We start from the raw sequence: 14,743 nt of genomic DNA on the forward strand, positions 1-14,743 counted from the left end.
AATTTGGAATGGGTGTATGGATCCTTAATTGCTTACTCTCCTTTTCTTTTAATTTTTTTAAATATCCAAATTTTAATTTGCAATTTTTAAATTAAATTACTCCTGCTACTGTTTCACATATTTAAAATGGTGTTTATTGTAGTGATTTCACCCTACCTGGCTGAGTTTTGAATGCCCACTACCTTTGCAGACACATTTATGAGAAGTTGATGATAGGACACTGCTTTTATTCTATCTGCTGGTCTATCTCTCTCAATAGCTAAAGTGAAAGTATCTGCTAGAAGTATGCTACTTGGAAGTATAGATCATTTACTGCTTCCACTATTTTTTCCCTTTTTTAGTCTCTTCTCACTGTAAATAAAATCAACATTTAGTGGCTGTCCCTAACCATCAATCATATTTTTCCTATCTTTTGATTAACAGGAAATGTGCATTATGCAGTCTTTTTGCCCATCATGGCAAACTAAACTGCTTATTCAGCTTCCCTAAGAAAGCATCTCCTTGACCATTTTATTTCTCTATCTTTGGTGCCAGGAATGGGAGACCAAATCATATATCAACTGAACATGTTCAGCCATTGCAGTAGTTGTCTGGTTTTACATCTACATTGAATTTCAGAGATAAAGAATTCGTCTGAACATCTGATCAGCCCACATGCGGAAGAAACCAAATACATGAAGTCTAGTGAATACCCAATCAAGTAGATGCCTTATGCTGTCTGGCACAGACTAATAGTCCTTTAAGCCTTCACACTCTAAGCATGATATTATGTTTATCTTATCTCGTTGTCTAATTATGGTTGTTAAACTAAGCAACATTCCTATTTGAATAATATTAAAGCCAAAAGTTTACCGTAGACCTAAATATGAGGCAATAATGCTTTCTGAAACTCAAAAGAAAAACATGTCCCTCTCCTGCCAATTTGTAGTGCAAAAACAGTGTCTGTTCTTCCTCCTACTAATTAGATTAATAGTGAAGGTACATTCTGTGTTTACTGCAAATTGGAGACTTATGATCAGTTCTAATTATTTTAATTAATTATGAATGATGGGGACTTAAAAGTAGTACGCTCTCGAGAATTAATTTGTAAAACTCCATTGTATAAATAGATATGATTTTTTTCATGTAATAATCATATTAATGAATATTTAATAGACAGACATTCGTGTATTTTGTTTATCTTCTTTTAAATGCCATCTCCAATGATAATAATCTCTTTAACTTGTATTAGCGCAAACCGTGTCTGCCCGTCCCTCCATCCGTCTATCTGTCTATCCTTCTGGCTGTTTATTTATGGAGGTTGAGTATTATATGATGTTAGTTTGTATTCATTTATGCTTATTAAAATATTAATGTGCTTCTTGTTTATATCTAGGTATGCAGCCTGTTATGTATTCTGTGACAGATGCTCTTCATGAAAAGCCTTACTGGATAAGGACAGCCTACAACATCTCATATTACAAGTAAGTGATCTTTTTAAAAAAAAAAATACTCAATGGCAACATTCACATATTCTGCTGTATATTTATTTATTTGGAAAATATTTTACCAGGAAGCATACATTAACATTTCTCTAATTTTCAAGTATGTCCTGGGTCCACAAAACATTGCAATTTTACAATAGGGTACAATATTACAAAAAAATACAATATACAAACAATATATGGAAGGCTGGGCCTGTAGTTGGCCTGGTGATTTGCATACCTGGACTTCGGCAGCAGCAGATCGCCATTTTGCTTACCTTTCCTTGTGCATACCTTACCTGCTCTTAGAGTGTCTGCCCATTCCTGGTTCGAGTTTTTCAGCCGTCCAAGGCCTCCGGGATATTTCCCCTCTCCTCCAGTCACTACTGCTAACTGTCTCGTAGTCTTTCATTAACTTCCATACGAACGTACGGTTCGGTAGTTTTTTAATTATTTTACTGCTTGTCGGTTTGTCTACATTGGCTTTCGTGAGGTTACGTTCACCAGTTCGGCCTTTAGTTTGTACGCATGAAAGTTACTTATGATTCGTACTAAATGACTGTTATAGTGTTCAGGTATACATGGAGCGTTCGGTTGTTATGCGGCTCTTTGCTCATCTTTGGGGCCGTTCGTATAATTACAGACGAATGCCCTATGATAGTAATAGGTATTCCTTGGCCGACATTTGTATAATTGTATGTATATGTTTGATAGACTGCTGGCCTCTAGAGGCCATAGGGGAGTACTTTCTGAGAAAATTGATTTGGCTGGCGGCTAACTATGATTTCTTCTTCGTATGTGTGCATATTCCTGGAATTCAGAACGTAGCAGCTGGTCATTTGTCTCTCTCGAAAATTTCAGGAATTCCACAAAGCTTTACTGATGGAAGTCCTGGTGGCTACCCCGGCTCCATCATGGCAGGACATGACATTGGATTCGGAGATCTGTTAACTCATGGCAGACTCCTTTCACAATTAGCTTTGTCTGACAATACTAGAAATTGACAGGGCATTTCATGTTTAAAACAGATTCTTGTTTGACTTTCAGGTTGTAAATCAATATTCAATGGAAAATATTAAATTAAACACACTAATCATGTCATTAAAACCACTATCTACTTAGCTTTCTATGGGTTCCTCAGACCCAGGGAGTTTACCACTACAAACATCACATCCCAAGACGCCATTAAGAGATCCCAGATTGTAAAAATACAAGATCACAACATACTATCCCTCAACCACACTAAAACCACACCAAAAATTCAACTAGTAAAGATCCCCTATTACCCTACTGGCAACAAATGGTGCCCGGTACAGGTACTAAAAAAATTCCTAACCATTGTTCCTGGTTTCCCTGACCAACTTTTGTTTACTTTACATAGCAATGCTCTCACCACTAGTAAGTTCATGCTCTATATTAGAGTATTATTGGCAAGGTTGGACCTTAATCCAACCCACTACTCAGAACACTCCTTCTGCATTGGAACAGCCACCACTGCTACTAGCAGAAACATACCTGTACATATTATCAAGACATTGTGACAGCCAGGCAGAACGCGACACGGTGCTACACGTATGGTGGGAGTGCAGAGACATCATCCCGTACTGGGAAATGATCAGGGACACGGTGACACGTATCATGGGAGACATACCAGAGTGGAACGCGGAATTGGCACTACTACACATCTCAACACAGCCCATACCGTCATATAAGAAATCGATACTACGACACCTGCTTAACGCGGCCAAAGCCAACATACCAGCTCTCTGGAAAACCAGTGAAACACCCACCAAAAAGGAATGGATTCGCAGATTAGAAGATATTCAGGGAGCGGAGGAAACACATGCATCTCTGTCGGGACGAGGAACCAGACACGCCGAGATGTGGACGCCGTGGTTCTTATACATCACCTGCTACCGGCGGGACGGGGAGGCACCTGTCGCCGGGATGGGGACAGCAGGGGACATGGATCCCACGTAACTTAAATCATAGTCCCTACCCCTTTACTGCTCATTTTCTCCTGCCTTTACTTTCTCCCTTACCCCCTCTTGCTGGGTCCCCGAGACCTGGGGAGCCGGATGCCGGACTCAGTCGGGTCAACCCCAGGATAAACACTCGATATAAAATGAATGGGGAGGACGTACATAAACACACTGCGAACAGAGAATGGGAGTTGACAAAAGACAGGAATGCCCGCCATATGCCATGGACCCCGGGGCGTCCCGGGACCTGGCGGCCGGGCACGTTGAAATTACGAAAACACACACAAACACACAAACTGTAGATAAAAGTACCTCCTAACAAGCTCACACACCGTGTGAAACAACCACCTTAGATTGCTCGCACAGATCTCACACATAGTAACTGATAATAAAGGACAGCATGCTTTGGGGGAGGCGAACTGAGACCTAAGCAACGCTCGAGCTCCGTTATAAGTAACTCCGACAATGATTCCGCTCAATTAGTCATAAAGAGGAGCAAACTGCTGACTCCCATGAGATAGAGTCACTGATAGAGGCCATCGACCCTCAGTCGATAAGCACGGTAAGGGACCTTGCCCCGGGCAATCACCATCAGCTCGTACTCCGCAGAGGTGACCCCACACTGGAAAGCGGGAGTCTCAACTATTCATGCTTTCATGCAACATCACCGCTGTTTTAGAAATGAAACTCGCCAAATTATACATCGACCTAGTACTATTTTCTCTAATACGTGGGGGTGCAGGAACCTCTGACTCAAGGCCACGTACGAATATGTTTGCAGCGCCATGGCACCTCCCAACTCCCCATAGACGAATTCCCGTAGATTATGGAATGTAGTGTTACTGGGGTGGAATCAAAGTCATGAAGGGACACTCTTTTATGGCCACTAGCATAGAGGGAAACTACATGTCTATACATGCTCATGGTAACGGAACCAGACCAGCGAGCTCTACCCCTAAACAGGCTTGCGAGATGACAAACCTAAATTTCATACTTTCATAATTTATATATGTTTCCAATTGTGATGCTTGTCCTGTTGTTCTACACCTATTGTGTAAACCGTAAGGATCTGCGTATCCATAACTATGCTTCATTATTTCGCAAATGAATAAAAACGTATTTACAAAAAAAAGACGTGACAGGGTAATTCATCGGCATATACCAGATACATACTCCAACCAATACAGGAAATACGTGAAGCTTTTTGTAACATGAACATGTGATATATGCTATATGATTGTAAAATTGTGGGCTGAAATAAATATTGTATGGTATACTCTTTTTGCCCTCTTTTATTACAGGCCTACCGCATCGTCGGTTTCGGCACACCACAACTGACTGTTCATATTTTCTGTTTTGTTATATGGTATAAGTTATTTAAGTTATATACTGTCATTATGGCTTTCTATGCCCTGAACACAAATGGAAGGCTGGGCCTATAGTTGTGGGAGGGGCATAATTTCCCTACTTAAGGATCGCCAGACTCCTCCTCATTACCGTTGTTGTTCTGGTGATTTACCTCTCCCACCGCTCCCTTTACTAACAATAATACTCAGGGTGGGCCCTCTTTTATTACAGGCCTACTTTGGTTTCGGCACACTTCAACTGACAGTTCATGTTTTTTATTTTGTTTTATGGTATAAATATATACACATACACACATATATAAATATAAAAATATATAAATATAAATTTAACAAATAACAGGTAATAAATATAGTCAACCATGACATGTGCATTCTGTATTGAGGTATATTGTCATAGATCTCTTAAAATATTATAATATAATGTATATATATATTTAAGCAGGTCTAGGTTCAAGGCTGGTCTAGGCTGGTCCAGGCGTGTCTAGCCTGTGATTCCTAAGCTGGGGGAGTGGCTTCAACATATTCCAGGTGGGACATCTGCAATTACTGTGCAGAACCCTCAGAATCCTAGGCCTCTAGCAGAGGACTCGAGAATGAGGAATAAATATGCCAGCCAGGAGATGTGAGAAAATCAATAAAATAACAAATGCGGCAAAATTTTATTTTTTTGTGCACATAACAGGAAAGGAGGAAAACAAGTCTTCAATTTATAAATATATAATTACAGTTTGATATAACAGAAAAAAGTCACATTGCATACATGGCACAGAACAGGTGGAAACTTTAAAGTGAATGCGACAATGTTTATACATAACCCCCACTGTCTGTCTGTCATCTATCTATCTATCTATCATCTACCTGTCTGTCCGTCCGTGCGTCTATCTATCTATCTAACTTTATATCTGTCTGTCTGTCTATCTATTTCTATGTATCTATCATTATTTTCCTGATTATAACAGACATATAAAGATATATTCCAAGGTTTTAACAAATACTAAACAAGCCTAATCCCATTATTCAATACCAACCATATTATATTTACAGTGAATGCATGTCTGCTTGTCACCTATCAGATAGGTCCCGGTATTGGCCCAGGCTTTATTGAGTAGTCGCAACATACCATAACGTGGCAATTCAATGCAGTATTCCAGGGTCCAAGAAACCCATTATGAGTAGCAAGAAAACACGAGAGTCACAGCACCAGACATATATAACAATGAGAATATATTTCCTATAAAACTAGGGGTTCCATGCCAAGTTCCAATATGAAAAAGGGTCTTTCTCATAAAAATATCAAGCTCCCAAATGCAGTATGAAATGAAGCAATTCTAGAATGATTACAATGAGCCACATGTATGTCTAAATAGCTGTTATACTGCATGCAAACGTCCATCCATTCTGATAGGTTGAACATACCTCATCGATGTAAAGATGAAGGAGCTATTGTTTTCAAGCTATGTTGATAACCTTATATATGCATTTTTATAATGTGAATAGCACAGTAAGTCACCTGGAACTTTCTTAAAACTGTATTCAAAGCTTCTATTACAGGCAGCTCGTTTTAGTCTGTAGTCACATAGATTGGTATTTTGTGTAATGCGTGGGTCCAGACATATGTCTGCTACTATTGCTGTAATATCTCATCATATAATAATATAATCTATAATAATATTAAGTGAAATGATCAACGTAACTAAGAGATTATGTTATATTTGTCTGTATTGATTTAATAGTTTTGAAAGCTGGAAGTAAAACTTTCAGTTTTCAATACATAAAATACTTTATTTTTAAAGCAAAATTGCAGCTCTAAAGATCGGTTCATTTTGTATTCTAGAACAACAGAAATTATAGAATATTGTAAAAACACTAGAACAATAAAAAAGCAAAGCACAATACACACGAATAACAGAAAGGTCATCCAACAAAATAATTAATGCTGTTTTGGAAAATTGTTTCAAATGTTGTACTGGGTACAATATCATTCTGTTCTTATTTGTAAAGTGCACATAATGGCCGTTCTTATATTCATATGGAAATTGCAGTTTTTGACAGAAAAAAAGATCTCTAACTAGACATGGTATATACAGAATAATGTATTGTATAGTGACAGGGCATTTATTTATTTCTATACACTGCCCGGTAATATTCCATAAAGGTTGGGCAGAGGGATTTGTGAGTGTTGTATTACTAGAAAATGAATATTTTATGAATAGGGATTATGAATAGCGAGCATGCCATAAATATCATTGCTGGCTGTTTTTGCTGCCGATGTATGGACAGATGGACACTTACCGTCAGCAATAATTCCATACGTTATATAAAAATCTGTTAATCTCTGCATTTTTTATTTGTCTATTTTTCTATATATCCAAGAATGTATTTTCTTCTAGGCTAGATATTATACCTTGAAAAATATTCCCCTAGGGGGATTAGATGGGTTGTAAAAGAGGGACCTCAATTTGGGGTAACCCAAAGGAAACAAAACGTGCAATAAAAAAATAGTCTGATGTGTCCTGAAGCTCTACTTTCACCTAAAAGTTTTTTTAACTGTTCCAGGAACCTCTTTTGCTTCCGGGTGCCTGAGGAAAGAAAAAGGAGAAGATATTATACCTTGACGTTCACGTTATCGTTCCCACACAACGATGATGTCTGCTACTTGGCTTATCATTACCCATATACATACTCTGCACTTATGGTAAGGGTTACATTTTTTTTTTTTTTTTAAATGTTTCCTTCTCTTCCCATATCACAAAAATACAATGCACACAAATCAAGGTGTCACTACATATACAATATGTGCCCCTATTAAAAGCTCCTGCTGTCCTCAAAGGACGCTCACATTTGTATTCATTGATATGATTTTACTTTATGGATATTAACTGGAAAAGAAGTGGAAAATGTTGCTGACACATGAACAGAGGGATGAACATTTCCCAGAAACATCAGTTACCAAAATTTGACCATCATTTAGTTCAACAAAAAAACAAAACAAATACAAAACAATAAAAACAATAAAAACAGAAAACAAATACTTACAAATTAACCGCCATACTAACATGTGTTTTTAAATAAAAAAAACTACCACCAGTACATTGTGTACATTTTGTTAATTTTCCTTATATTACAAAATACCTACTTATGCTATGATGCCTCACAAGTGCGTCAAGAACCAATTATCCAGGACTTTCTTTCCCTAAGTTAATGCAAGCTTTATAATGTTACTCTGCCCTCAAATGTTTATATTACTTAAATATAAAAGCAAAAACAAAACAAACACAAAACAAGTTTTAGTTAAACACTGGAATGTTGTCAAATCTCCAAAATCTACCTTCCATGTCAGTTGTCCATAATCGTGAAGAATACAGGCTCTTAGTCTGGGTACCAAAAAAAGCAAGGAAATGCCTTAACGCCTTATAGATTTCTTTGATTTTTTTTTCTCTCCTCTTTTGTTTTAATTTTGTGCTGTGAGGAATATTTAAAAACAAAATGTGTTTGCAAGGTTGCCACTCTTGTATACATAGTGTTGGAGTAGTAAGGTGTAAGTCTTCTACTCTATTTAGTTGGAGTTAAGGGGTTAATCATTAAACTTGTGCATTGCATTAAAAGTCAGCTCAGTTTAAAATGTATTGGGATGCCCAAATTTCGACAGCAAGTTGGTACAGTTCAACAGAATTTCGGTACTGAAAAACAAGTTTGGTAACCTTATCAGACAAGCCAACAGGGTGCCAAAGTAGGTCAATCAGTGTATGGCAAAACATATAATATCATGTATATATATAGGCCAATCAGTGTATTTCAAAATATATTATATCATCACGTTTCGACCAAAATGAATCTCCAAGTCTATTAATCATTGATATGTGAAACCAGGGTTCAGGGAAACCAGTACAATAAAACAATAGGAGATAGTGTAGTGGCTGAAACATTTAGAACTCTTGCCACTTTATCCTGGTTACTCCAATGAATATTTTCAGTATTGCTAATATTTCTCCTTATTGTGAAAATATATAAAGCATACTGCTCCTTGAAATATATTGTTCATGCATTGTGGGCTAAGATGCAGTCACTCCAGCTCTTGTGCAATGTTGTTTTAGCTTATGTACACATGCATACATTAACCAAGAGTGAAATGCATATGGCAATGGCATGCCAGGACTAGAAGTTTTTTGGTGGTATGCATCTGTATCTCCTTGCACTTCATTTGCCAGTAGCCCTTGCCAATGTTGTGCTCTCTCACATACACAGCACAAGAGTACATCACAAAATTTCTGTTTTTGAGAGATTGAATTGCAGAAAATAAGCAGCCTTTCATGCAGAGATGGAGTAAAGACAATTGGAAATACAATTAAGGATGAATCCCCACGAAGATTCTGATAAGTTACTGTACGTGGTTGTATGAATTCAAAGTTCTGTTATGGAGACTTTTCTAAATACTGTAGAATGCTCTTTCATATAGGAACAACTTCTTTTTCACCATTAGATCCACTTTTTCATTTAATTAGTGTTTCCAAATATATTCTCGCAGAACTGTCAGGCATTTTTTTCTTGAGATAAAAAGGAATTGATAATAGTTTCTGAGTCAATACTGAACTAAGAAAATGTATTTGTCTGTTTGGGAAATGAATCAATAAGTTGGAATGCTTACAAGTACATAATAGTTATTGACAATGATGTTTTTCTGTATCTCAGTCGCACTTGCAGCTGTTAGAGCAGAGACTCGATGTCAAGAAAATATATTTCAAACAGCAAACCATATGTCATACTTTGGGTGGGAACCCATGTCCTGTGGTTACCATCACTTCTCGGCAGAGTCGCATCCAGGAGTTGTGTAAGTACAGAGATTATGGATAACGTACAAATACTGTCACACATTATTTTTAATTACTACTAATCCGTGAATTACTATGAACTAACAAGGTATTTGCTTTTGAAATTTAAACTTTCTATATTTGTGTACGGGATTATGGAAGGGGCGCACATTAAACTGTGTGTAATTTAATATATGAAAGTCGGTTGAGGTGTGCCGAAACCGACGTGAGGTTAGGCCTGCAAAAGAGGGCCCACCCAGGTATAATGATATATGAAGAGGGTGTGGTGGGAGGGAATTTCCGAAATCGTCGCAGACAGGTGAGTAAGGGGATTTGCTGGGTTTAAATAGCCATCAAATCCCTCCCACAATTTCAGGCATACGCCTTCTATTTGTGTACGGGATTATGGAAGGGGCGCACATTAAACTGTGTGTAATTTAATATATGAAAGTCGGTTGAGGTGTGCCGAAACCGACGTGAGGTTAGGCCTGCAAAAGAGGGCCAAAAAGTGTGTGACATTAATTAAACATAACAAAACATTTAGACATATTATAGAAAGCGAGCCTGATTTCTTTCTGGATTTGGAATGAACCGGTTGTAAGCCGAGGACTTCCAGCGACCCATCTTCTCTACAAGATGAGTTGGAACTGGATGACTTGAGGCTGCTGTGGCGGCCCTAACACAGAATGAATGTACCGAGAAGGAACTACGGATGGAGGCCAAGACTAACAAACAAGGAGCGAATGTATGGCATGAACTGTTTGAGAGATGTGGCAAAAATTGTACGAGCAACCATTATAATCGGAACGCATTTAGCATCTAGAACCACATACAATACATACACATATCGTAAGCCGTAGAGTACGTTTGCTTAGTATTAGTGGACAAATCTTACCTGCATAGACTCTAACTACAGGCATGATTGATACCTTTTTTGACCTGCAGAGGAAATCTGGACTGCGTGTTCTTTTATCTCAACCGTTACGTTTAAGCAATGTCCGACTTCAGGACTTCGGAAGTGGCTAAAGCGGAGGAAACTGCAGGGGAACTTGAGACGTCAGGGTTAGCATTTATTAAAGATAATACGATACCTGGAGCTAGTTCTTGTAGCATGCTGTGAGGAGGAAGGAAACGTAATAGGTTTAAATTATGCGAAACTCAGCTCATTGAGCTTTCTCGTGTAGTAGAGCTGCTAGCTAATGGGAACCAATAGGTGAAGATAAGGACTATCCCGTAAGAGTTGAGGCCGTGCCAGTAGCCCTGTGTTTGAGAGAAGCCCTACCTACGATTTAGGCCATGTGGACTTGTACCATCTAAGCGCGGCAGGGTATTAACCTCTTGTGGAAAAGCGTTAACCTGACCGAACACGTGCGATTACCTGCATTAAACCATAGCGAAAAAGGACTGTAACAGGCGCCTGAAGAAACTGCCGTGACGTGAATCGAAGAATAGAATGCAAAACCGTGACCCACCGTAGGGAAATGTTTGCACGAGAGAGGAACCTGAAGAGGAGCTTTGACAAAATTTGAAGACGATATGTGTTCGTATAGCAAGTACCCTATAGCAGCTACTTGGTAGGCATGAGATCGTGAAAGATCGTACAACAGGATGCGTAAGGTGTCACGCCTTAAATTAAAACATCCAGCATGACCGAAAGTAACTCCCTATGGACTACTTAAGCTTACATAAAGAGAAGCGTGAACGACGACAAATGCGTGATAAATGAATTGACTGCGCATGGAGGACCCTGTGAACGTCAGGCGTGCAGACAAGTCCCTAATTAGTAGATTAAGGATCCGAATGGTATTTGTTTGGCCAAAAAGAAGGCGGAGTGATGCCTCGGTGTTCGATATGAAACAGGTGGGAATTCCGTTCACCCGGTCCGATCAGATCGCTAAAGCTTGTCCTGCATAGGTCGTATAAGCTACGCCGACGTGAAAACTGAGTGATAGTATGAGTCGATAAACGGTAATTGAGAACTCGGCGAACCGAAGCGCCCCCAAAACGTTGTGAAGAAATAAACGGTATATCCGTGATACATGAGTCCGGAAGCAGTCACTGTACGTCATGTCCGCGCCTGGAGGACCCGACGATGGTCCGATACGAGGCCAAATCTGTACGACGTGCGATGCGGAGGGCAACGTGAGACCCAACATACCAATTCGACTGAATATAAGCAAGAAATGCCCGAAACATGTTGTTGGAGGAACCGCTGGTCTTGGAGTTTCCAAGCTTGGACTGGGCACGTAGTGTACGTGGTACCTAAGGATCGCCAGTGAGCGACAGGTTGGGGTAACATATATATGTATGTATAAATATATACAACCATATATACACAGGTAACCTCGAACAGCTAGCACTAAGCGTCTAGCAGACCCATTGCCCGTAAGAGATAACGTATTGAAAGCACCGGAGTAGCCGAGTACGATAGTTCTGAAATACCGTTTTGCACCAATGTAGGAGCATGTAACGCACGAACGAAACAAAGGCGGGAAATAAAGCGCTAGGATACCTGAAGCGGTTATGGGATCTAAAACAGAGCGATTTTGCATGACGGGTCTGGGGTGTGCGCCCCCCCCCCCTTGCTAGGAGCGCGATCGTGAGTGCGTGTGTGCTGGCCGACTAGCTAGTGCCGCGATGCGGCGAAACGATTACACTAGGTTGGTGACAGGTGAGGCCCTGCTAGTTGCCAAGCGGCTTGAGAGGCTCTACCTATGCGTTGGCGCGAGGGGGCAGCGTGGCCACTGAATGAGGTGGCGGGGTGTCGGCCTCTCGGTGACAGTTAACATAAGATAGACTGGGAGTGACAGATGAGGCCCTCTCTATGCCACAATGCGAGGCGACTAACTATGATTTGGCCCGAGGGGCATAGTACCTCCGAGTATGAGGATGGGTGTTGGCCTCGCGGGACCACTAACCTATGGCGAAGAAGCCAGGGGGAATAACAACTAGTGGACACCTAGGAACCTAACAGCCAGCAGTTGCTAACTAAGATGGAAGGTCGGGTAGTGAGAGAGGACATGCTACAGAGCGAAACGTGGGTAGCGATGAGGTAGGATCGTACTTCTGAGCGAAACTGGAGTGCCCAGCGAGGATGTGGGGTCCGGATGGTCGGGACGTATGAACTAGAATGCGTGTATGATCGTATGTATGGCCCTCGGGGCTCGTGGTGCCAGACCGTGGCCTTGAGTCGAAATGCAATACGAATAAACGTGTATATCAGTTGTCGTAATACATATATGTTCGTAGTATTGTTAAATGCGTACGTGCCTTAGCCGAGGCTCGCTCCCCAGAACTGCAATATGAAAGTAGACGCGTTTGTCCAATAACGCAAGTGCTTGTCTGCGTAGGAGTACGCCGGGTTTTACACGTAACGCAGAATGCCGCGCTGACTGAGGATGAATTAGGGCTGGTAGAGACAACGCACCGCGTGCTGTGTACCCACATCGCTTAGAAGACCCTCACAACGATGAGCAGGTGAAAGAAAGTCAGAATAGCCAATTAACCAAAAATTCAGCCATAAGCAAACGAGCAGGCAAATGTCCGAAACCGCCAATGCGTGTCCCTGTATATCTGTATGTCAGTGTACATATCTGCGTATGAATGCGTACGTGAACGTCAGGGATAATGTATTAATATAAACACGGAATCATTATATTATTATAATAATTTTTTTTTTTTTTTTTTTTTTTTTTGTGAGTGTAGAGAGCTTTAATTATGCAATTTGTGTAATGCAGCCCTGGACAGAGGGAAATAAAATCAAAATTGTGGACGAAATGGTAAACTTGGGTAGAGGCAGAAGTGAGCTTTAGTGCAACGATAATGGCTTCAGTGTCTACCTGGAATCATGTCAGTAATGGAGAGATTAATAAGACATGGGGGTGTCAAGCTGCACGCACCAGATGCTATTGAATTTAACCAGAATTCCCTGCCAGCGGTGGGCGTGCTGAGGATTATAGGAGTTGAAGGAGCACAGCATCCGGTGTAAAATCTCTGGTATAAGGAATTAGTTAGTATAAAAGGAGAAAATCTATGCAGTGCACAAACAATGCGCAGAACACATTCATAAAACGTGCCCATATGCAATTGAAGACACAGCTAGAGGGCTGTATATATTATAATGAGCACCCCTGGTCCTTTAAAAAGCTTGTCTATCTGTGTGTGCAGGGATGAGTTAAATAATGGGGGCTGGGTGGTGGAGGGTTAAATGATTAATACAATTAGAACTAATCCTTGTGGTGCAGCCAATGAATTACTGAAATAACCCTATGCATCGCTAACCCATTGCTAGGGGTACAGCGTATTAGACGAAATTAACTGCCCTTTAACTGTAATCAATTGGCCTTCTATATATACACACGCATACATACACACACACACACACGCACACACATATATACATTACACACAATGTCTATATACTTTTTTTTTTTTTTTTTTTTATAGGGAATATGATCCATTATCTTAAATTCATATTGTAGTGATAGCACTAGACTTGGAATAAAAAATTCTTTTCTTTTTTTTTTTTTTTTTTTTTTACTCACGAGAAAGTGGCCGGAAAATGCAACACTCTTAACGCATTAGGGATTCAGGGATATAATCTCTGCTGATAGAATACATGTAGCAAAATATATACATAACTATATGTACATGTGAGTGTAATGATAGTTGCACAACGCTGGCTGAGTGTAATGATAGTTGCACAACGCTGGCTGAGTGTAATGATAGTTGCACAACGCTGGCTGAGTGTAATGATAGTTGCACAATGCTGCCGAGTTTAAATAGAAAACAGTTAGCGGTTTTAACGGAACGTATGCGTGAAAGGAAGATTATTCGAATAGACTTACAGCTTGTACGAGATCGACGAATGGCTTCCGCACGTGTGAAAAGATACTCACGAAAAAACCGGCGGGCCGTGTACGAGCGTCGCGGCAGAATGACGTCAGAGGTCTGTGAAAACGGAAATGAAAGCGAATTTCCGAAATCGTCGCAGACAGGTGAGTAAGGGGATTTGCTGGGTTTAAATAGCCATCAAATCCCTCCCACAATTTCAGGCATACGCCTTCTATATATATATATTATTTCTATTTTTTTATCAGGAAAAATACATTGTGATTTCTTGT

General features: G+C 40.0%; 1 protein-coding gene across 1 annotated transcript in view; it reads left to right on the forward strand.

Annotated features, from left to right (window-relative positions):
- AGBL1 (AGBL carboxypeptidase 1) overlaps positions 1–14,743 on the forward strand; it is a 707,263-nt gene that overhangs the window by 207,009 nt on the left and 485,511 nt on the right. The window contains exons 15-17 of the mRNA XM_063448878.1: positions 1,376–1,463; positions 7,369–7,507; positions 9,502–9,640. Of these exons, the coding sequence (XP_063304948.1) occupies positions 1,376–1,463; positions 7,369–7,507; positions 9,502–9,640 (366 nt within the window). The remainder of the gene's footprint in view (positions 1–1,375; positions 1,464–7,368; positions 7,508–9,501; positions 9,641–14,743) is intronic.

The sequence above is a fragment of the Pelobates fuscus genome, chromosome 3 (genome assembly GCF_036172605.1).
Source record: "Pelobates fuscus isolate aPelFus1 chromosome 3, aPelFus1.pri, whole genome shotgun sequence".
NCBI lineage: Eukaryota > Metazoa > Chordata > Amphibia > Anura > Pelobatidae > Pelobates > Pelobates fuscus.